Source organism: Hemicordylus capensis, chromosome 2 (genome assembly GCF_027244095.1).
Source record: "Hemicordylus capensis ecotype Gifberg chromosome 2, rHemCap1.1.pri, whole genome shotgun sequence".
NCBI lineage: Eukaryota > Metazoa > Chordata > Lepidosauria > Squamata > Cordylidae > Hemicordylus > Hemicordylus capensis.
Window position 1 is genome coordinate 85,951,500 of NC_069658.1, and position 22,644 is coordinate 85,974,143.

Genomic DNA, 22,644 nt, shown 5'->3' on the forward strand with positions numbered 1-22,644 from the left:
AGCAAGTCCTCTTTATTGAGTTGCGTATCCAGCATTTTCCTTGACAAATATTGTGTCTTATGTGTCTTCCAAGGTGTTAAATACCACTGTAACACCATTTACAACTTCTTTGGTACTTCATAAACTATAAAATGTCCTCCGACTCCTTCAGATATGTTGTTTTAAAGAGGTTTCTCCTATTGAACATAATCTAGTTAAGCTTAGAAAGTCCCCACCACCGCATATTACCAAGGCTTCAAAAGGGGTGTGTGGACTAAGAATCTTAAAATTTTCTACCTGTTCCTTGGAAAGTATCTTGAGCATAAAAAATTGACAGAAAAAGGAGCCACAGAAACCATCACATCCTCCCCTAGTTTTTCTTAACCAGTCTGACTTTCCTCATAAGCAGATACTCTAAACCCTTAATCACCATACACCCTGATTCCTACATGTTTACTCAGAAGCAAGGCCCATTGAGTCAATGAGATTTACTCCAGCATAAATGTACATAGCACATTTTTTTAGTTATATAGTATTCTTGTGAAAGCAGAAGTATATGAAATATTGAAGGCATGTCTGCACTATAGTTTGCTTTTTTGTATATTTTTGAATACTTTATTTACTTTTTTGCTACCAGAACAATATCTTTAAAATTTGAGGCAAGCTAAAATTGAGTTACAGGAGAACCTCATTACTTGTGGGGTGTCCCATTCCTTGGCTGCTGCCTTGAGTAACGAGCCATCATTGCTATGGGGAAAGGGGGGTTAGGTACCCAGGTGGAGGTAAAAATCCAAAAAAGGCAAAACAATCTGAAAAAACTTACTGTGGTGTGCTCTGCAGGGTCTGTATGTTGCCAGGATCCTCCCATGTGCTCAGGAATGCCCCCAAATGCCCTGCAAAATGTAAAAAACCCACAGAAAACAGGTTTTTTTAAAAAGTCAATTTTTGCAGGGAAAGGAGCCATTTCGTAAGCAAAGGAGACAACCCCCAGACAAAATGGCAGGCAGAAGTGACCTCCACAGTCACTTGTGGCCCTCTAGGACCCACGGATACCTGGATTTTAACCTCTTTTTATCCGTGGATACTGAAAAGGGGTGTAAATGGGACACCCTGTGGAACTGTGAATAATAAGGTTCTCCTTTCTCTATGAAAGAAAAAGGTCTTGCTGCTTAACCTGAGAGTCAAGCAATACTGATGTACCTATACCATAACAAAACCCCAAACTGTAATTACTTAACTCCCTGTTTTGGTCCCTAGTTCAGCTAACTTGTTTCAAAGTTGTTGTTGTTTAAAACCCAAATGCCTTGAATGTAGTTGTTGACTAGAATCCAAAGAGCTCCCTAGGCTCCTGTGAGAGGCTCGTCCTAGCCCAGGGAAATAGTTTATGTTGACCCTGCTCATAGATGTTACATGGGATAAATGCCTGGTCTTTCTCTTCATATCTGGTGTATTGAATATAACATTCTGTAACTTTTTTTTTTATTTTAGGAAAATGGTGCAATTATGTTGGATGAGATGAATGATGTCAGAATTATAGGAGCCATCACAATTGTTGTTTTACTGGGCATCTCTGTGGCAGGAATGGAATGGGAAGCTAAAGTAAGTTGTGGTAATCTAAAATGTTTAGTGTTCTCAGAAGGACTGAGATCTGGGTGGAAAAAACTTCATAGCAAAATATTGTTGTTGTCACTGGACCTAATGGCACAGTACAGCTGCTGTGTGGATGCTGCTTGCCTTTGGGTAATCCATGCTAAATTGTCATGAATGTTTGAATTTTTGCCAAGTCATTATATATGTCAAAATGTATCTACAGTCATCATTTAAAAAATTTTAATTACTGGGAGCAAGAATTTAATTACCTCCCAAATTTCAAACTTCTGCACCCTTGATCTTCTGTGTGTAAATAGATCAAGTAATGATCAAGTAATGATCGATCAAGTAATGATCGATTCACCTATTAGTTCACCACCACTACTACGAATTTGTATAAGCTGCTTTTGTTGGGAGCGGGGAAACACATAAATAATATGTGTGCAAGATAGTGTAGTGTTCAGAATGCAGTTTTTGGTAGTTCAGGATATGTTCAGCAACTCCAAGAAAAACCATCTTGATAGAAGTTGTAACCTACATAGGTTAACCATAATTATATCCCATTAATGATAATAGGACTTGTGTTAGTCATCAGACAAGTTTAGCTACGGGACTTAATTCCATTGCATCTCTTTGTATTTAAGTGGATCTGTGTGGAGCATTTGCCATGCAGAGGTAATTTCAAGCATCTCCCTTTGGCTGCATTGTTAGAAGTACCTTTAAGTTATGCTGTCCTTGGGACTTTGTTATGAAAATCAGCAATATTTAAGACAAGCTGCAAATAAACTTTATTGAAGCTTTAGAATGTTTGTCTAGTTGTAGACCAAGAGCAATAAAATTTATGCTCACTTGTTCAAGTGAAACGATGGAAAAATGAAATAAATAGCAGTAGTAGTAAGTACAAGTACATAAAAGTGATAAGGGTATGAATAAGTGTAATAACTAAGTATAATCTCTTTGTAAAGACACCTAAAGATAAATTATGTTGCTTTTCTTATCTTTTGAAGAAGCTTTCTCTTTTAATGTGCATTGTCCTGTTACTCACAGATTTTTGTCTTGGAGATTAACGCATTGAGTGAATGATAATGATTTGTAAAATTACAGGCACAGATTGTTCTGCTAGTGATCCTGCTCATAGCTATTGCTGACTTCATCATAGGAACATTTATTCCAACTGCTGAAAAGAAGTCTAAAGGTTTCTTTGGTTATAAAGGTGAGAGATGATTATCAAATACAAATTCATTGAAAAATGTGCTTTTTTCTTTTAATGTAATATTTTAACTACACACATTTTCTAGTCTTGGTTCTTCTTGCCATCAACAGCATGCAGACTAGTCATGAGTAAGCATTGTTGAAATCACTGGGACAAGTTAGTCATGACAAATTCCATTAATTTCAGCGACTTTAATTTCTGAAGGTTACACCATGGTTTGTTTTTGAAATACTAAGCATTTGTTTCCATATGATAACGTACAATCTATTCTACCAATACAGTTTATGCAGAACTTCCTTTGTTCTCTCTCTTAGCTTGTGCAGGGCTGCCACTGGAAATAGTATTTTGGAAACTGCATCCCAAACCAATTTTGCTTGTTCCTGGAAAGTTGGCCATCTTCTCCTTTCTACAACACACCTACCTATGCACTACTCCTGTGCGTGTTCTAATCTGATAAAATGTTTGGTTTAATAGAAAAGTTAAGGCTCTTAGAAATTCACTCATACTCCAAAAAGCATGGATATCTATAAATTTCCTGCCTTAACCTTTCAGCATCAGGAAAGCAAATGTTTTGTTTATTGTTTTTAACCTAGGCTCCATGAATGGAGAAGATCTTGGCTTTGTGTTTTAGCTCCAATCCTTCCTTTGAATATTGATATTAATAGTGAAGCTGGTGTCAGTGCTATATATATGTTTCAGTAACAATTTAGTAAATGTCAAAGACATGGAATGCCCATCGGCCGGATGGAAGGAGAGACAATGCTAATTTGGCAATAAATTCTATTGTCACTAGCAAACCTCCATTTAGTGGCTCTGAAAGAATTAAATTAGTAGTTACTAATTAGTAGTAGTTGCTGTGTCTGAGCAAGATAGAAGGCAAGTCTCAGTTTGGAATGAGTGCGCATTCAGTACTCCCCAGTCCTTGTTCCTCAAGGCTGTCATTACAGCCTTGTTTCCTCTACAGTGTCCCCTAGTTCTGTTGTTCAAATGCATGTGCAACATCGTGCCAAGCAAGAGGATCAGTGGGTAGCCAAGTGCTGTGCTGTCGGGCACTATCATGCAGTGGAGGCTAAACTGTCCCCTAAGGCCTCTAAGTGAGTTCATGGCAGAGGTTAGATTCATATGGGGATGTCATGTCATAGCCTGGTCTTTTAGCCACTTCACTACACTAGCGCCATATATATATGTATGTATGTAGCAACTTCGGTGAAAAATTGGATAATATATTTATTTAAAACATTTATTTCCCTCCAGTACACCACTGCTCAGGGTGACTCACAAAAAATAGATAAAATATAAAACAATAAAAAATAATAAAATTTTAAAAGTTAAAAGACCAAGCTAAAACCACATTAACGTTTCAAATTAAAATTTATAAAAGTACCCACAGCAGAGTACTAGTATGTAACTTTTTTGTTGCTTTTTAATAGCTGAGATATTTTCTGAGAACTTGGGACCAGATTTCCGAAACCAGGAAACTTTCTTTTCAGTATTTGCTATATTTTTCCCGGCTGCAACAGGGATTCTAGCTGGTGCAAATATCTCAGGTGATCTTGCGGTGAGTGCCTTTTAGTTGTTCTTTTGCATATTCAGTTAATTTGAATAGTTCTTGGGATTCAAAAACTCACTCATTTTTCTTTCAGGATCCACAGTCAGCCATCCCTAAAGGGACACTGTTGGCCATCTTGATCACTACAGTGGTTTACATAGGAATTGCAGTATCTGTAGGTAAATAGCTAACTTCCATTTATTCATTCCTCAGAAAACTTAATATTGTATATTATTATATCTGTATGTTCAGGTTGAATGTATAGTGATTGGTAAAGACTTACATCTGGCTTTGAGCAGAAACTTCCAGTGGCTTGTATTCTGTCAGTTTTTATTTTTGGTATCAGTTATGTGTTTGACAGTCCAGAATGCACCAAAACAAGTGAGAAATGATTATCTTTTGACTATAGTCCCTCCTCACTTCTTCTACATTACAAAAATAATCCCTGTTTTCTGCCAGATTTACTCAGTTTATATGCAGAGGTGCACTTAGGTAATTTTGGAGCCTGGACCTAATGGACTTTGGAGGCCCCATTTCCTTCTGCAAGTTAAGCATCAACCCCTTACACACACTTGTGTGCGCGCACCCCCCCCGCACTTGATACAGTATTTTTAACACATGGGGTATATTTATGCAAATATGCAGTAGCAGATACATTTCAACACGCAACTTAACATATTCCCATCCCACATTTCTTTCCCCACTCCCACCTCTGTCTCTAAAGCACCTGGCACAGGTCATAATCAAAATCAGCCACCCGGCACAGTGCAGGCCAGCAGCGACCAAACCAACTGGGACCATCTAAAGAGGATTTGGGGGGCCCGAGGAGGTGTGGAGGCCCTGGACTTTGGGCCCGAAGTCCAGGGATGATAGCACCACTGTCTATATGTCTATGATCTTCAACTATTCCTCCTTAGAGCAGCACATCATGGATGCTTTTTTAAAAAAAGGGAGATATATTGTAAAACACGCCCCCCCCCCGAAAGAGTAGGAGAATATCTTGGTGGCTGAACAGCTAAACCAGCAGTCTCAGAGCACTTTAAAAATGGGTTCTAGATTTTTCAACACTTCAACAGAATTCATAAAAATGGATTCTAGATTTCTCTTAGCTTCTGAGGAAATCACTGCTTATGTTATGAAGGAATCCAAACGTATCATTTTTATTACCTATTTTGGCTTTTCAAGACTGTAGTATCAGACACTTGGTAATGAGTACAACATGTAGGAACAAGCATTCTGAGGGGCTGGCCAGTGTCAGTCTTGGGATTTACTCAATTACTGGTGAATTCCAAAGAACAAGAGGAGGTCATGGTGTAATTGATTTGCTAAGCCTCTTCTGACCAAAAAATACCCAGGGCCCTACAGATTTGTAACAAATGAGTAGGATGAGCCTTGCTTTCACTGGTAAAACTTGGCTTAAACGAGAGACTTTAGGCAACCAATAACACTTTTACAAATGCAATTCGGCTCTTCTGAATTTATTAGAAACCAAGTGGTGATAACGAGACTAGGTTTATTTTGGGGTGGTCATATCAATAAAGTTGTTGCACTAGGACTTCCTTCCAGTTCCCGTGCTAATTGCATCATTTTTGTTTTTGTTTGGTCTTGCATGAACTGCCTTTGCTGGGAACTTGTTCTGAGCAGAGGTGGCTAGTAGGGGAGGGAGCTGTTGGCGCAGCTCATTCTCTCACTGTTCTTGTCCTGGCTGCCTCCTGTCCTGCCACAGCTTTAACCCCAGGTGTAAAGACCGGTCATTCGCCAGGTTTCCTAACCTGGTGAAAGACCACCCCATATGCCTGGGTTAATGCTGCAGCGGGGTGAAGCGCGAGAGAATGAGAGATAGCTGGGAAGGGGTGAGAAGAATGGGAATGAGCTGCACCTACAACTTGTTCTCTGCTCCCTCCCTGCTGGCTGCCACTGGTACTGACCCAGTTCAGGATGCTGGTTTTAAAACCCCACCCCGCAAAAAAACCAACCATTAAACAGCTTGGGTCTAGCATGCATCTTTCCACATTAGCTACTTCAAGATGAGCCATATTCTGGGTTATTACCTCTGATTTCCTTCAGACCTGTTTGTTTGTAAGCTGCATTACCATCACAATGATCTACAAGGCAACATGCTTCAGAATAGAATAGAAACCAAACTTTAAAGCCAGTTTAACGTCACAACTACAGTGCAAAGCAAATAGCCAGAAGACACTAAAAGATGGTAATTAGTAGATCAGCTATCTGTTTACCTTTACTAAGGCCCCACAAAAGACTAATAGACTAGATTTTATCGAAGCTCTCTAGGAGAGTTCTGCAATCCTAAGCATCACTACTGAGGAGAACCTGTTTCTTATGACTACTTGGTGCACGTCAGATGATGGAGACAAATGAGTGGAGTAAGTGGGCAGGATTATAAAAGAGAAGGCAGTTCGTTAGAAAAAGTAGGACTGCTCTGTTCCTCCTTCTATCTTCCTCAAGTATATATGGCATTATTTTCTTCTCATTCCAAAACCGTTATCAGCAGAAATGCAGTGGAAATATTCCACATGTTGGAGGAGAAATGGACTTGTTAGCCAGCACAGAGTGTCTTGAGAACTGTGTCTGATCCTATATATGTTTACTCAGATGTAAGACTCGCTAAGTGAGCTGCTTTAACTTAAGCGTGCTAAGTAGATTTTCCATATAGACTGCTGCTTTGGTATACATATATTAATGTATTGAATGCTAAACTAACAATAAAATTGCCAAAGTTTCCAACCTTTTGAACACTTAGCTTCTTTAACACATTTGCTTAGCTGTGGTAGACTAGTGTAAGCATAGAGAAACTTGTATTTTAGAAGTATTCAATATAATAAAATACGATAGTCAAATTACTAGTTGGAAAAATCCTTATTTATTAGCAACATTAGTCTTGCACTGGTATTTCAGAAAGCAAACTATAGTGTATACTAGTGCAGTTGGGCCTTCCTCCTTTGACTGCTCCCACCCCCACCAGTTGGACATCACATGGTAGGCATAATCTTATTCCCAGGACCTTCTAATTATTGCTAAAAAGAGCTTCTACTAATCTGTAGATTAAAGAAAATTTCTCAATTCAGTATCTTAAAGTCATTAGATGCTTTCCTTTGCAGCAGAACCTGAGGTCCATCTGAAAGGCTTTAAGTAATACAGTTACAAGGCTGTCAGGTCAATCTTTATGCATGTTTATTCAGAAGCAAATTTAACTGGTTCAATGGGACACTGATTAAGTGTACAGTGAACTGACATTGGTAAGCAAGGAGTGCAACTGCTTTGCAACCATGAGAACTATATATTGTTTAATAAGATAAACTCTTTAGGTTTCATTCCAGCTTTTGTCTATCAGGGCAGGAGTTTATGCTGGGACAGGTGCTATACTCCCCACCCCCCTCTGGACCTTCAATTTCATGAAAGGGTCAGCATTTTTAATGCTGCTCTATATATTGTTCATTGGACCAATGAACAATGGAGGTGTCTCCCCAAAATTGTTTGTTGTTCAGAAGTCAACAACTGCAAGTCACCTGTTTTTTTGGTCTGAAATCTCTCATGCAACTGAAATCAAGACTTGAAATGTCTATTTGGCCATGCCCCGCAAAATGGGAAGCAGCCATGTTGGGTTTACTATGACATCGCTGCTCTTTTTCTTTGAGACTGCCTGGTCATTCTAAATATGGAGAGTAAGGTTTCCTACAGTAATCTGAGCAAAAACTACTGGTCCTTACAAGGACCTGGACTTGAAAAATCCAGAAGATACAGTGGTATATAGTACCACTGTGCAAGAGCACAACAAAAAGCACATTGTAAAGAACATATTTGTGCATGTACCTAAAATGTAATCGTGGAAACCTTGGGTAGATGCAGTGAGAAAAGAAAAGTTGTTCAGTGAGGTGTGTGTGTGAGTGTGAGAGAGAGAGAGTGAGTGAGAGTGAGAGGACCATTTTATTATTAGTAAAATTGTAACATATTTATTATCTTCACATATTGTGTATTTGATTTTTCTGCCCTTTTTTAAGAACAGGTAGCAACTGTGTGTGTACAGAGGGGCGGGGTGCCCGTTTTCTGCTCTTTTTGCCTTTCGCTCTAACAACTGAGAATAACTTCTGTCGGGGCTGGTAAAATCTCTTGAATATAAAGGGCAACCATAATCACATTTGAATGATTTAACTTGGGTCTCCCAAGGTAGATTGGGCCTGTTCCCCTATTATCACATAGAGCTCAATTGCTTAACAGTGGTAGTGTTGCTGATTCTTGTTGCCAGTGACCCCTTCATTTTACTTCAGAACTGCTAGTCCACAGGACTCCTATCTGGCTTTTACAGTCCACTTTTACAAGCCTTGTATCCCATAAGCAGAAGCGCCTGCTGAATTCCTTGTAAGGACCAGGGGGCCCAGGACCTTTAACAGTTGCATGACAGGCAGGCATCCAACAGGTAAAACTTTACTTACCCTATCAGGATGGAAACAGCACCTGTTGATATTCGGCCTGTACTTCAGCTGCACAACAGCCAAAATTCAACCAGTGAAGTTCCCATCTCCAAATGCTCAGAAAAGCTACACCTAATGAGTTTCAGTCTGTCTGTTAGAGAGCCCCAGGCATGATAGAACAAAGAAAAGTTTCAGCTATAAAAGTTAGCACTCAGAAAAGGACATTAGTAATAACTCTGGACAGAACTGCTTAAAGGAAAAAATATGTAGTAATATGTGATATCAGTTTCAAATTATGTGAGTCTAAAATGTATTGGGGCAAATTGGGGTTTAACTATACAGAACATGCCACTGTCACATCCAGTTTGAATCTCTCTGTAACTGTATTTGTTGTCCCTCTCTGCTGAAACACCTGCACCATCATTTCTGTTTCAGAAATTTAATGTGTATCTCACAGTCTCCCCTTGCCCTCCTCTGGAGCTGCCCTTGGCCAAGGCCAACTCAGAAACATGAGTTAAATAATTCAAGTGTAATAATGGTTGCCCTTTATTTTCAAGAAGTTTCTCATTCCCTGGTGGAGAGGGACATATTTCACCAGCCCTGATAGAAAGAAAAATCAAATCTATTTTGCCTCTATACTGGCATGCCATAGAAGCAACTCTAATACTAACCATGTGGTCTTCATTCCCCTCATCTCCACTCCTGTATAATCTTCACTGCTAGCAAACCTACGTACTATCATGCAGCAATCTACAGATGGCAGACTTCTGGCATTTTCCTTTTCCAAATCCTTCAGTTATTTTAAAGAATTGGTGCAAACAGGCAGGGTGGTATAGAAAACAGGGTGGTATAGAAATCTAATTGATGATGATGATGATTGATTGATTGATTGAGGCTTATAGCCTGCCCTGAATAGGGAGGTTGAGCACCTCTGATGTCAATCACCTTCACCAATGGGGGAGAGTTTTTGCTCTGCCAGGGAAATGTGAATCTTTAAATAGGTTTTTTTTAAAAACACACCACTTCATGTAGGATGAAAAAAATCACAACACTAACTAATGGTGAGCTGCTTAATGGATTAATAATGCTACTCTTCGCCATGAGCCCCACCGCTCATTGAGATCTGTTTTGCAGTTGCCACCGTCTCATCTAGTGGCTGTGCAGGGATGGGCCTTCTCTGATGCTGCCCCGAGACTCTGGAATGCACTCCCTGAAAGAACCTCTCCATCTCTGACAACTTCTAAAAAGTCTCTAAAGACTTATTTTTTTACCCAAGCTTTTTAACTGGACTGAGGTTTAAATTGTTTTGGGGTTTTCATTTTTTAATCTGCTTTATGCTGCTGTAAACCACCCAGAGATGGATGCTTGGGGTAGTCTACAAACTTGAAAAATAAAATAAATAAAATTTTATGAGATTTAGGAGACATCCCCCATTATAATAATTCAAATGTTGCATCATAATACCGTGCAGAGTATTATGAAGAACCATTTGAATTGTTCACTTGAATTGCTAATGTTTAAACATTAGGACAGAATTGTTTGTCTCTCCCCCCCACCCCTGCCCCAACCTTCTATATCTGGTCGGTTATAGCAACATAAAACAAATTAAAACATAAATTAAAATTTTGGAACAATTTAAAACTACATCTAGTTAAAAAGCTTGGGTGAATAAATGTGTCTTTAGCTGCTTTGTAAAAGTTGTCAGAGATGGAGAGGCTCTTATTTCATCAGGAAGCACATTCCAGAGTCCCGGGGTTTCTTCTATTACAGAGAAGGATCAAGGCCTGATAGTGGTTGAGCTAAAGCAGAAGTAGGCAACTTGCTCACTGAGGGCAATAGTTAGAAATCTGTTATGAGCCAATAGGTCTGCTACCTTGCATGTTTCATTATACTTGACAGATTTAACTTCTATCTCAATAAGCCTATCAACTATGGGTTAGCTGCTTTCATTTGTATTGCGATTGTATATCTTTAAGAACAGCCCCTCTGGCTCAGGCCCAAGGCCCATCTAGTCCAGCATCCTGTTTCGCACAGTGGCCCACCAGATGCCGCTGGAAGCCACAGACAGGAGTTGAGGGCGTGCCCTCTCACCTGCCATTACTCCCCTGCAACTGGTACTCAGAGGCATCCTGCCTTTGAGGTTGCCCACAGCCCTCCGACTAGTAACCATTGATAGACCTCTCCTCCATGAAGTCATCCAAACCCCTCTTAAAGCCATCCAGGTTGTTGGCTGTCACCACATCCTGTGGCAGAGAGTTCCACAAGTGGATCATGCATTGTGTGAACGCGTTGTGTGAATCTTTCTGCGGGTTTTTTGTGTCACTATTACACAGAATGTTTAGCAGTTTGTATGTAAATTCAGTATGTGTTCCAGGCCAGCATTCTGTTTGTTGCTGAAAGATAGTTCATTCAAAGGTTAGATTAATATTTCCAAAGATTGGTTTAATTCTAGTACTTGATACATTGTCATAGATTGACATCCTGACTACCAAAGTGTGCATGCTTCAAGCAACTGCAGGGACATCATTTATGAATTATGAGTGCAATTACACAAGAGCTCCAATATTTTACATTATTCTCCCCACACTAATTGTGAAAGCAGAAACATGTCCCTTAAGACAGGAACGTATTTCCACTTCTACAGAGCACTTCTGGAGCATGGGAGAGCACACCAAAATATTAGTGCAATTGCACTCATAATTCAGAAGGCACTGGAGCAGCACACAGTTTTTCACTGCAGCTGCTTCAAGTATGGCTATTTCAGTAGTCAGGATGTCAGCCAGTGTCTTCTGCTTGTTTTAAGCAAGCTGCCTTGAGATTTTGGTAAAAGTAGGATGAAAATAGACTAAATCAACAGTGAAATACTAAGTCTTCTCATACTTTGGCAGCATTGCAAATACACAAGTTGTCTATTGTCAAATGTAAATGGAATTCCTGCAGAAAAGCAGCAACACTCTCCTAATATTTTAAGTAGTTGTGCTGAGCCTTGTGTGCTTCTTTATTTTCAGAATATAGTGTGTAGCATTTTGGAGAGTCTGGTTTGCTTAGGTAGAGTAAATTTATGCTTGTGGTGAATGTTCTTAACACAAAAAGAATTGATATCTTTATCCGGCATCTCTGTTCCAATGTTATGGCTCTAAAAGCAATTTCATGATTGATTAAATAAACTTGTTCCTTGTGGGTGTATACTTAAAAACAACTTCTAGAATACTTCTTTAATATGACTGACTTACTACATGGAGGATCATGGTGGTATACCCTCTGCTATAGGTGCTTGTGTTGTTCGGGATGCTACCGGGAGCTTGAATGACACTATTAATGAGTGGACAAACTGCACTACTGCTGCTTGTAAGCTGAACTTTGACTTCTCCTCCTGTCAAAAGAAAGTCTGCGATTACGGGCTAATGAACAACTTCCAGGTGAGCTGTGACTTCTGATACTTCAGTGTGCTTTCTCAAGATACTTTGTACATTTTATACATTATTTGAGGGAGAAACTTTGATAAACTGTGATTAATAGAAATGCAGGAACAGATTACAATAGTATACAGGAGAACCCTGTTATTCACAGGGGTTCCATTCAGGGACGGGGTGGTGGTGTGGGTAGCGAATCTGAATACTGGAGTATTAGGGCTATGGAAATTGGGTTAAGTTCCAGACTGCTGAAAATTGCAATTTCCCCCCAAATGACCCCCAGAAGTGCCCTACTGCACCCATGAGTGAAAATGGCGCTGAAAATCAGCCAAAAATTGAGGGGTTTGCTCCGTTTCCCAGCAACCCAGCCACAAAATGGCTCCAGTGCTCAAAATGGCAGCCAGAAATGACCTTGGAGGTCATTTCCAGCCATTTCTGACCCATGGATACATGGGTTTAACCCTTTCCCCCTGGGTTTTTTCGCATGTGCCAAGGTTGGGTGCTAATTACCCAACCTTAGATACGCAAAACTGTGAGTGCTGGACGCGCGATTAATGAGATTCTCCTGTATCTCTCCCTCTTTCCCCCCGGGAGAGGAATTACTGGTGAGCAATAGTTTAAAAACTTTTATCTGAGATCTTTGAAATTACAGGAGCAAGGCAGGTTTTTCCTGAAGTACATGAATTCTAGACATGGCCTATTCATAATCTTTAGATTTTTTTTTTTGCACTGAGTCTTCCCCCCCCCCCAGTTGTGAACAAATAGCTCCCCATCACATACTATACAGTAACTGTGGCTGGAAACAAGAGATTTGAAAAATGTTAGAGGAATTATGTTTCTTTGACATGGTCTCTGTGTTTTACACCAATGGGCTTTGCGCTTGCGCAGAGACCTTGTCGGGATCTAACAAGCCCTATTTCCCTGCTTTTGGCAGGAACCCCACCCCAGCCACTATATGCGGCTGCGCCACACCTCATCCCCTTAGTCTTTCGTCGCCCGCGCTTCAGGCAACATCGTGGAGTCTGCAGATCGGCAACAAGTGGAGGTTTTTCTTCCCTTGTTTGTTTTTCCTGCTCTTCCTTTTCCTCTTTTAGTTCCTCTGCGTGGTAGCATTTTTCCTCCTTGGCGTTTTTGTTTTCCTCCCGTTCTTTGCCTTGGTCCCGGCTGGGATGAGGTACCGGCTGGGATGAGGTGTGAAGGCCTGCCAGCTGCTCGGTGTACATGCCCGGCACAAAATTTTTAAAGAAATGTGTCCACTTTGGTTCCAAGATAACTTCCCCAGACACGCATATGAATGCCTCCTGTGCTTAGAGGAGTCCCACAGTGTCAAGACCCGTCTTCATTGCCAAAAACTTACAAAGAGGTGTGAAAATGGCTACCACAATATCAACAGGGCATCCTGAGTCTGCTCTGGCTGTGGTTGGAACCCCAGTATCGGTACCAGCATCGACATCTTCTGCAGCAGAACCACTGCCCAGGCTCAATGTGGTGACCACGCCCGAACAGCCGAGTGCTTTCCCGCATAGTTGTTGGACCCTGCTCTGAACTCAGCCCCACTAAAGCCTAAGAAGAAGACTATGTTCAAGCCTTAACCTGACTTCCCTGCTGGGCAACACTTGCCCCAGATTCCGAAGAAAAAGAAAGCAGAGCCTGGTACCACCTTGGAAGGCCTGAGTGCAAAAAAGCCTAGGCAAGCCCCTTCGTACCCAGTGTCCTCTATCCCTGCCCGGGCACAGGACACCTCCGAGGGTCATGAGTGCTCCATACCATGTGACGAGCCGGAAGGTGCTTCATCAGTTGATGAGTCGTACTCACCATATCATCTTCCAAAGGATGTGGTGTGGCTCCCGCATCGGCGCTCGCCTGTTCGAAGGGACGCTGTTCAGTTTGCTTTGAGGGATCGCGGACACCATTGGGACTCGGACGATCTCTCACTTGTGTTCCATGCTGGTGGGGACTGGGACCATCGGGTCGTCCCTTCTGCGGAGCACTGCCGCTCTTTCAAACACCACTCTCCCCTACCTTGCATGTTCTTACGGTCAGGAGAGCAGGGAGTCCTACGATCGGTACCAAGGAGAGGTCTGATCTGAATACTCTGATTATGGCCAGGGTTACTGGGATATTTGATATAATGAGGGCTTATTACAGATCTTGGTCAGCTTGGGACTTGCGTGCCCCTTCCTTGCACACTGCTGGGAGGCCACGTTCTCATTCCCCCTGTGATCATGCTTGCCACCATGGCTCTCCCCAGGCACTTGGGGTCCCATGTCCTGCTGAGCCCATGGACCAAGCTCCTCCAGTTCTGGCTTCAGTACTGGAGGCCCAGCCTGATAAGCTGGACTACCCGTGGGACCCGGTGGAGGCCACACAAGAACCCGTGCCCGCCGATGGATCGGACTACGAGACTGACTCAAGTTTGGGGGACTTGGAACCCCTCTTTCCGGGTTCTTCACCTTTAGAAGTACACTTGGATTCAAAGCAGGTCTCGCCCTTGGAGGACCTGAAGGTCCATTCGGCCTATGTGGGCTGTATGGCCTCCGCTCTGGGGGTGAATGTCAGGGCCCAGAGCTATGGGGAACCAGACCCTCTCTTTGCTCTGATTGATGCCGCTGCCAAATTGCTGGTGGCTTTGCCTCTCAACTCAGCGCTGCTGGCGATCAGGAAGAGGCATTGGAAGAAGCCTGCCACATTGTCCCAACGCAACGGACACTTGGAGAGTTTCTACAGGGTGGGCTCCCAGGATGAGACAGCCTTCCTGAAAAACCACCCAGCACAGAACTCTATCATAGTCGAAGCCTCTCTGCAACAGTTGATGGGCCATGGTCAGCCGACCCCCTCTGACAGAGAGGGGAAGAGGTTGGACTCCTTTGGCAGGATGCTGTTCTCCACCTTGGTGCTCCATTTGCACGTGGCAAATTACCAGGCATACAACGTCTATTATAATCAGTTCCTTTGGGAAAAGTTGTCCCCCTTTCTCGAACTTCTGCCTCTGGATAAAAAGGATCCGACAAAAACCTTTCTCTGCGACGTGGTCCAGGTAGTCAAACAGGAGATTTTCTCGGCCTGTCACTCGGCATAGTGCGTGGCCAAAGACATGGCCACGTCCATGGCTCTTCACCGCCATGCCTGGCTGCAGTCCCCTGTTCTTCACTACGAGGCCCGGACTAAGGTTGAGGACCTTCCCTTTGAGGGCATGCTCTTGTTTGTGGAGCAAACCAATGAGACACTCCAGAAGGTGCAAAATCTCTGCAGTACGGTGAGATTGATGTCATTTGCTTTGCCCTCGGTTAAATCGCAGAGGGCCTCTTTGTGGCTTCTGTACCAATGTTCTGTCCCTCTCTTGTAAGGAAGAGAATTGGTCTTGTGGTAGCAAGCATGACTTGTCCGCTTAGCTAAGCAGGATCTGCCCTGGTTTCATATGAATGGAAGACTAGAAGTGTGAGCACTGTAAGATATTCTCCTTAGGGGATGGAGCCACTCTGAGAAGAACATCAGAAGGTTCCAAGTTTCTTCCCTGGCCTCTCCAAGATAGGGCTGAGAGAGATTCCTGCCTGCAACCTTGGAGAAGCCACTGCCAGTCTGTGTAGACAATACTGAGCTAGATGGACCTATGGTCTGACTCAGTATATGGCAGCTTCCTATGTACCAACAGAAGCCTTCCTTTCAGCAGCAGTCTCCATCGGGGCGCGAAGTCCCAGCACCATTACAAGCACGGTACCCAGTCTGGCAAGCCCACGTTCCCTAAGCAGTGGCCCGGTACTGTCCCCAAGAAGCAATGACTTGGGGCCACTTCGAACCCGCTTGGCGCCCTTTGTGGATCATTGGGAAGAGGTGACTGTGGACCAGTGGGGTCTGTCTGTGATCCGCCTAGGTTACGCCTTGGAATTCTGGGAAACACCGCTCATCTCCAAGGTGGTGTCCACCCCTTCCACCCCCGCTCTTCAAGCGGATGTGAAGTCTCTGCTGTTAAAAATTGCGATAGAGCCTGTCATCAATCCCGAGAGCTGGGGTTTTTATTCCCAATACTTTGTGATATCGAAGCTGGACAGAGGCCAGCAGCCCATGTTGGACTTTCGGGCCTTGAACTGCTGCTTGGTCTACTGGCGCTTCCCGATGCTTTCGGTACCAGACACTTTGAGTACTCTAGAACGGGACATGTGGTTAGTGCCCATCAATCTCAAGGGCGCATATTATCATGTGACGATCCAGCTGCATCGTTGCTTCCTGAGGTTTTTGGTAGGGGGGCTCCCCTACCAGTTCAAGGCACTGCCCTTTTGGCCTCACGACGGCTTCAACGTCGTGGGTGTGCCTCCCGCATCGGTCAGACCTGTTGTCTCAGGCCAGACCTTACGTCCCGGGGTTCAATCCCCTCATCTGACCGCGTGGAGGATCTGCCCGTCTTGCCACCTGCATTGATGAACATATTGGTGGCGGCCAGAAAGCCCTCCACTAGGAAGTCCTACGGGCATAAGTGGGCAAGGTTTTGTTCCTTTGCTAACTCTGAGGGTTTTGATCTGGGTAATCCTTCTGTCACTAACATTGGTGGCTATTTATGATCCTTGAAGCAGTCTGGCCTGAGGCTCTCCTCTACCAAAGTGTATCTGGCCGCCGTGGTGGCTAATTCCCCCCCCCCCCCCCCGGGCCGCCCCAGCTCGGCCTTCCTGGTTTAAAGTTCCCTTGGTTAAGACATTCCTCAAGGGTTTATCCTATGTGTTTCCAGATCCCCCTATAATGGCACCTGCCTGGGGTTTGCTGGTTGTCCTTGCTTGGTTAATGCGGCCACCCTTTGAGCCTTTGGCTTTGGTGGATCCGCGTCTACTCTCCTGGAAGGTTGCCTTTTTGGTGGTAATTACTTCCGCCAGGAGGGTCAGTGAATTGTGAGCCCCCAGGGCTGACCTTCCCTACTTGCAATTCCATAAGGATAAAGTGGTCCTTTGAGCAGATGTCCAGTTTCTTCCCAAGGTGATGGCTGTATTCCATCATTCTATGTCCCTTACTCTCCCAGTATTCTTCCAGACTCCTACCTCTGATGCAGAGCGTAGATTGCATTGTCTAGATGTCAGGAGGGCATTGTCTTTTTATGTCCAACACTCAGCTGAGTGGTGGAAGATGCCCTCTCTTTTTGTGCTCTGTGATGGGCCTCGTAAGGGGTTACAGGTTTTACCCCAGTCCATGTCCTGGTGGCTGGTCTCAACGATTGAACTGTGTTATCAACTAGCTCATAAGCAGTTACTGGCCACGATTAAGGCACATTCGGTGTGCTCAATGGCTACTTCAGTAGCCTTTGATAGGTCTGTTGCTTTGGACATGATTTGCCAGGCGGCCACTTGGGCCTCCCTACACTCATTTATCCCCCACTATGCAATTGATTCTAGGGCACAAAATGATGCTGTGTTTGGCAGAAGTGTACTGCAATCTATTTTCATTTTTTTAAAAAACACATATGTATTCTGCTGGTATTGTTTCAGACTTGACTTTAATGCTGATCATCCATGGGATGCTGTGGTTTCAGGAAGTGTCAATGTTCATAAAGTGCTGTTTGTTTCACTCTTCCCTCCTCCTTGGGTGCTTGCTTGTTATGCGCCCATTAGTGTAAAACACAGAGACCATATCGAAGAACGACAGGTTACTCACCTGTAACATTGGTTCTTCTAGTGGTCATCTGTAGTTTTACATGCCCTCCTATCCTCCCCGCTGGATTCCTGAAGGTGGACTCTGTGAGTGAGGGGATGAGGAGTGGCGCAGCTGCATATAGCGGCTGGGGGCAGGGTTCCCGCCAAAACCAGGAAAATAGAGCTTGTTAGATTCAGACGAGGTCTCTGCGCAGGCGCAAAGCCCATTGGTGTAAAACTACAGATGACCACCAAAAGAACCAACGTTACAGGTGAGTAACCTGTCGTTCATGATATAGACACATTCTGTTGTCTCACTGCTCAAACAGGCTTTCCAGGCCTTTAAACATCACAGAAATCTACAAAACCTGTCCCTAAGTCAAAAGTGGGATTGCAGCAACTTGCAAACGATGGTCTGCTGTATTACCTGTCTGTCTGTATTACCTGCACGTTGTTTCGTTGTTTGACTAGTTCTGTATACAGCTCGAGTATAGGGACATATTAATTGCTATCAAGCTTTTAAAAGCATTTTTTTATTTTATTACAAAAAGAACCGCGCGGCCCCCTCTCTGAAGGTGAGAGAGAGAGCCTTGGATCAGCCCAGTTCACAACAGCTGTTTAGTGGAGTAATAATCTTATTAATACAAAAAGTGATAGATGGTTTTCTGAAACCTTCAAGATGAGAAATAGTATGCTCCAAATGTTATGTGTTGTACTGTGGAGTGAATTTGTGGTAAGAGATATGCTTTGATTAACTTGGGAAGGGTAAACTTTGAGATTTGTAGCTGAAGTAGATCTGCCAAGTACAACTGCACTGGGATTATCTAGGGATATATTTCACATAATTGAGTCAAATTATTCAGGGTTTAAGAATGCTTTGAAGCTTTAGACAAGTGATCACATTCCTTGCAACACTTGCATGCTTTTGACTAAGAGCTCTTCTGAACAGCATAGCTTCAACTAGGATCAGTGATGATAACTTTGGCATTAATGTGCTTTAGACAGTTCAAAGTGCTTTATATACACTGTTTCCGTCCTTGCAACAGCCCTGAAAGGAGCTCAGTTTAATTGCAATATTCTGGATGGGGGGAACTGAAGAGCCTAAGGTTATCCAGTGAATCTATGGCTGAATCAAGGATTTGCTAGTTCATAACTTATTCCCTTAGCTGCTACAACTTAAAACAGCGTTTGGGCAGTTGAGCAGTGCTACTCCCATTCTTTCCAATGGGAGTAGCGCTGTGTAATTGTCTGGATGCTGGTAGCACAACTGCCCTGTCATGCAACACTGTCAGGGCTGCCTTTCATGTTGCATAGCAGCCTTCGTAGCAATAGCAATAGCACTTACATTTATATACCGCTCTATAGCCGAAGCTCTCTAAGCGGTTTACAATGATTTAGCATATTGCCCCCAACATTCTGGGTACTCATTTTACCAACCTCGGAAGGATGGAAGGCTGAGTCAACCTTGAGCCCCTGGTCAGGATCGAACTCGTAACCTTCTGGTTACAGGGCGGCAGTTTTACCACTGCACCACCAGGGGCTCACTTCGTAGGTCCTAACTCTGCAGTTTTCACTCTGTGGAATGTCAGCCACAGATTGGGATAGCTCTTCTTGAGAGTCATTTCATCTGAACAGGAGCCTACAGATGAGACCTGATTCATACCTTTCAAAATGTGTCTGGGAAATGAATAACTAGTGCACAGATTGTGTCTATGCATTTGGGCCCCTAATGGTATATGATCTCCAGCACTGGTTTTACTCGAGTCTCCCTGAATAATGGAACATTCTCCCTGTTAATGGAAGAATGAGCCTGAACAGAGAGTCCATTTTCTTCCTTCTCTTGTTCTACCTTGTGACTCTTGGATGTTGGGAAGAGGCTAATGCTCTCTAGCTCAAGTCATCCTGTGAGAATATGATTGTAGCAATGTGTACAGCCTCCAGATATTTCTGCAGTTTTCTGATTTGGGCTGATTTTCTGAAGTGTCCCATTAGACTTCTGTGATCAGATTTCCTGTGCCTGAGTGTTTAGTCAAATAGTGTGAGAAATAGTCCCATTGAGATAAAATACTTAGACCTATATGCTATCTATAGACCTATATCTGTTTGTATTATATTGTGAAATGGTTTATTATGCACTTTATGTTACCAGTCAAATACGGTTGAAGTAGGTGTCACTGACAACTATAAAAATGGCCTATTTTGACAAAGTTGTCTGAAACAAAGAGGCAATTCATTCACTGGTAGTGGTGCAAGCTTCATCTAGACACTGGTATTTTGTTTAAAAATCACAAACTTTGGATTTGTTCCAGAACTGGAAAATGCCAATCAGTTTTTCAATATCTTTCAAGCAGATGTTGGCTTGCCTTCAACTTGTCTGTTACGTGCAGAACAGTAGTACTAGTGTTGAATTATCACCATCTTGAAAATATATATAGTTCCACATTTGTTTTTTCAAAACTTGCAGCATGATAGCACCAGCGAGCTCCAAGAAAAATGTTCCAGTTCAGAGTACTTTGTGCACAGTGTACCAAGCAGTGCTGCTGCTTTCTCTGAACTTTCAAAATATTTATTATAGCATTTAGCTGAAATCCTATAAACAAATTTAATTTCACATGATTTCAGAAAAAAGCTCTTTCAATGTTGTGTTCTACTTTCAGGTAATGAGTATGGTATCCGGATTTGCACCACTGATTTCAGCTGGTATCTTCTCTGCCACTCTTTCTTCTGCATTAGCATCTCTTGTCAGTGCCCCTAAAATTTTCCAGGTAAGGAACTTGAGTTTGTAGCAAGTCCGGCCAGACTTTTAGTTAAATCCTAAGCATGTTTACTCACAATTGTCCCTCTGAGATCAATGGGGATTACTCTGTAGTAAATGTGTTTAGGGTCAGCCTTAAATGAGAACTTTGAAGACAAATGAGCTCAAGAGGTATATGGGTTTTTTAGCCTACCTTCCAGTAGGCTTATGAGATCACCCGACATTGAGTGTGTGTGTCCTCCACTATCAGCTTTGCAACACCTGGACCATTATAAACCAAATCGGGTACAGTTGTAGTTCTACATCTCAGTGGTGTAGTTTGTGATGATGTCATGCACCCAGACCCAAAATAGCGGACGTGTAAACATTTGAGGCGCAAGTGGGCTAACTTGTGAACCGCTTAACTGATTTGAACCAAATTTGCTGTAGCTATAGGAACACATACGGATGCCCTAATGGCGTGGTGTGAGATGTCATCCTCCCCAATTCAAAATGGCGGCAGCATTGAACATCTGAGATGCAAGCGGGCTAATTTGTGGACTGCCTAACCCATTTTAACCAAATTGGCAACAGCTGCAGTGAGTGACACACAGGGACACCTGAGTTGCATAGTTTGCAATGATATCATGCACACCGATCCAAAATGCCCAGAGACATAAGTTTGGGCGGGGTATAAATTTAATAAATATAAATAAATAAATAAATAAATTGTGGATACATGAACATTTGAGGCACAAGAGATCTAACTTGTGGACCTCAATTTGAACCAAATTTAGTCCAGTTGTAGGGATAGTGAAAGGAAAGTAGGCTAATTAGTTTTTACTACAACAACTTGTTTAATTTTTTTTAATTGGGCCACTTGATGTTTATATACTGCTTCTCCAGATGGCTGGGATTTCAGGGTCAAACCAAGAGTGTATGAACTAAGATACATCTCTGTTGGTAGCCATGGTAATAGAGTGATGCTCTCAAATACACATAGTTGAGAAGTAATGTCCCCAAACGACCTTTTATTAGGATCTGGACTTTCGGGCACTCATAAATTTAGAATCATTTTTATTTAGGAATGCAGGAAGTAACTAAATCTAACAATATGGGCCCTTATTGTCCATCTTCTTATAATTTTCCCACAGTGCTTAAGAACACCTGGATTTAGGAACATAGGAAGCTGCCATATATATACTGAGTCAGTCCATAGGTCCATCTAGCTCAGTATTGTCCAAGACTGACAGTGGCTTCTCCAGGGTTGCAGGCAGGAATCTCTCTCAGCCCTATCTTGAAGATGCCAGGGAGGGAACTTGGAACCAGAGTAGCTCCATCCCCTAAGGGGGAATATCTTACAGTGCTCACACATCAAGTCTCCCATTCATATGCAACCAGGGCAGGCCCTGCTTAGCCAAGGGGACATGCTTGCTACCACAAGACCAGCTCTCCTCTCTGTGTGTATGGTCTCTTTTGTGTGTTAATGTGTATATGTTTCTGAAAAATAAGTGATTTTTTAAAAAAGGCTTGTATGTGAAATATTCTTCAGATTGAATATTGCGTTAATATTGGGTGGCTTTCCTGTTAACTTGTCCATATCCTTTCCTCTCTCTTTCTAGGCTTTGTGTAAAGACAATATTTATCCTGGTTTCCTGATGTTTGCTAAAGGCTATGGGAAGAATAATGAACCTCTGCGAGGATATCTTCTGACCTTCTTGATTGGTCTTGGATTCATATTAATTGGTTGGTTTATTTATATGCTTTGTTAGCTGGGAAGCAAATTTACCTTATTTTTTTGTAAAGTTCCTCAGTTATCTAGTAGATTAGTTTTGGAGATAGAGCACTGGCTTGATTCCATGTGAAATATAGCCATATTTACACATAAATATTCAATAGTAAGTACAGAAATTATGGTGAACATAACCAACACCACTAATATAGTTTCTGTTGTACAATGAGAAGCATTCTTTTATTATATACAAAATGAGTTTCTGGACAATACAGTTTACTTATTAGCTCTAGTCAATAATACTTTTACAGCGGTGTTGTGACTGCAAATATGTGGCACCAGAGGAAGGCATGCACCAAACAGAGCAGGAACTCAAGCAGACTGAGCAAATG

General features: G+C 42.5%; 1 protein-coding gene across 2 annotated transcripts in view; it reads left to right on the plus strand.

Moving 5' to 3' along the window:
* The window catches only part of SLC12A2 (solute carrier family 12 member 2), an 88,178-nt gene that overhangs the window by 33,395 nt on the left and 32,139 nt on the right, over positions 1–22,644 (plus strand). For both annotated transcript variants that reach the window (XM_053293542.1, XM_053293543.1), the window contains exons 6-12: positions 1,468–1,578; positions 2,674–2,782; positions 4,213–4,340; positions 4,426–4,510; positions 12,032–12,180; positions 20,444–20,551; positions 22,143–22,266. In XM_053293542.1, coding sequence (XP_053149517.1) covers positions 1,468–1,578; positions 2,674–2,782; positions 4,213–4,340; positions 4,426–4,510; positions 12,032–12,180; positions 20,444–20,551; positions 22,143–22,266 — 814 coding nt within the window. The remainder of the gene's footprint in view (positions 1–1,467; positions 1,579–2,673; positions 2,783–4,212; positions 4,341–4,425; positions 4,511–12,031; positions 12,181–20,443; positions 20,552–22,142; positions 22,267–22,644) is intronic.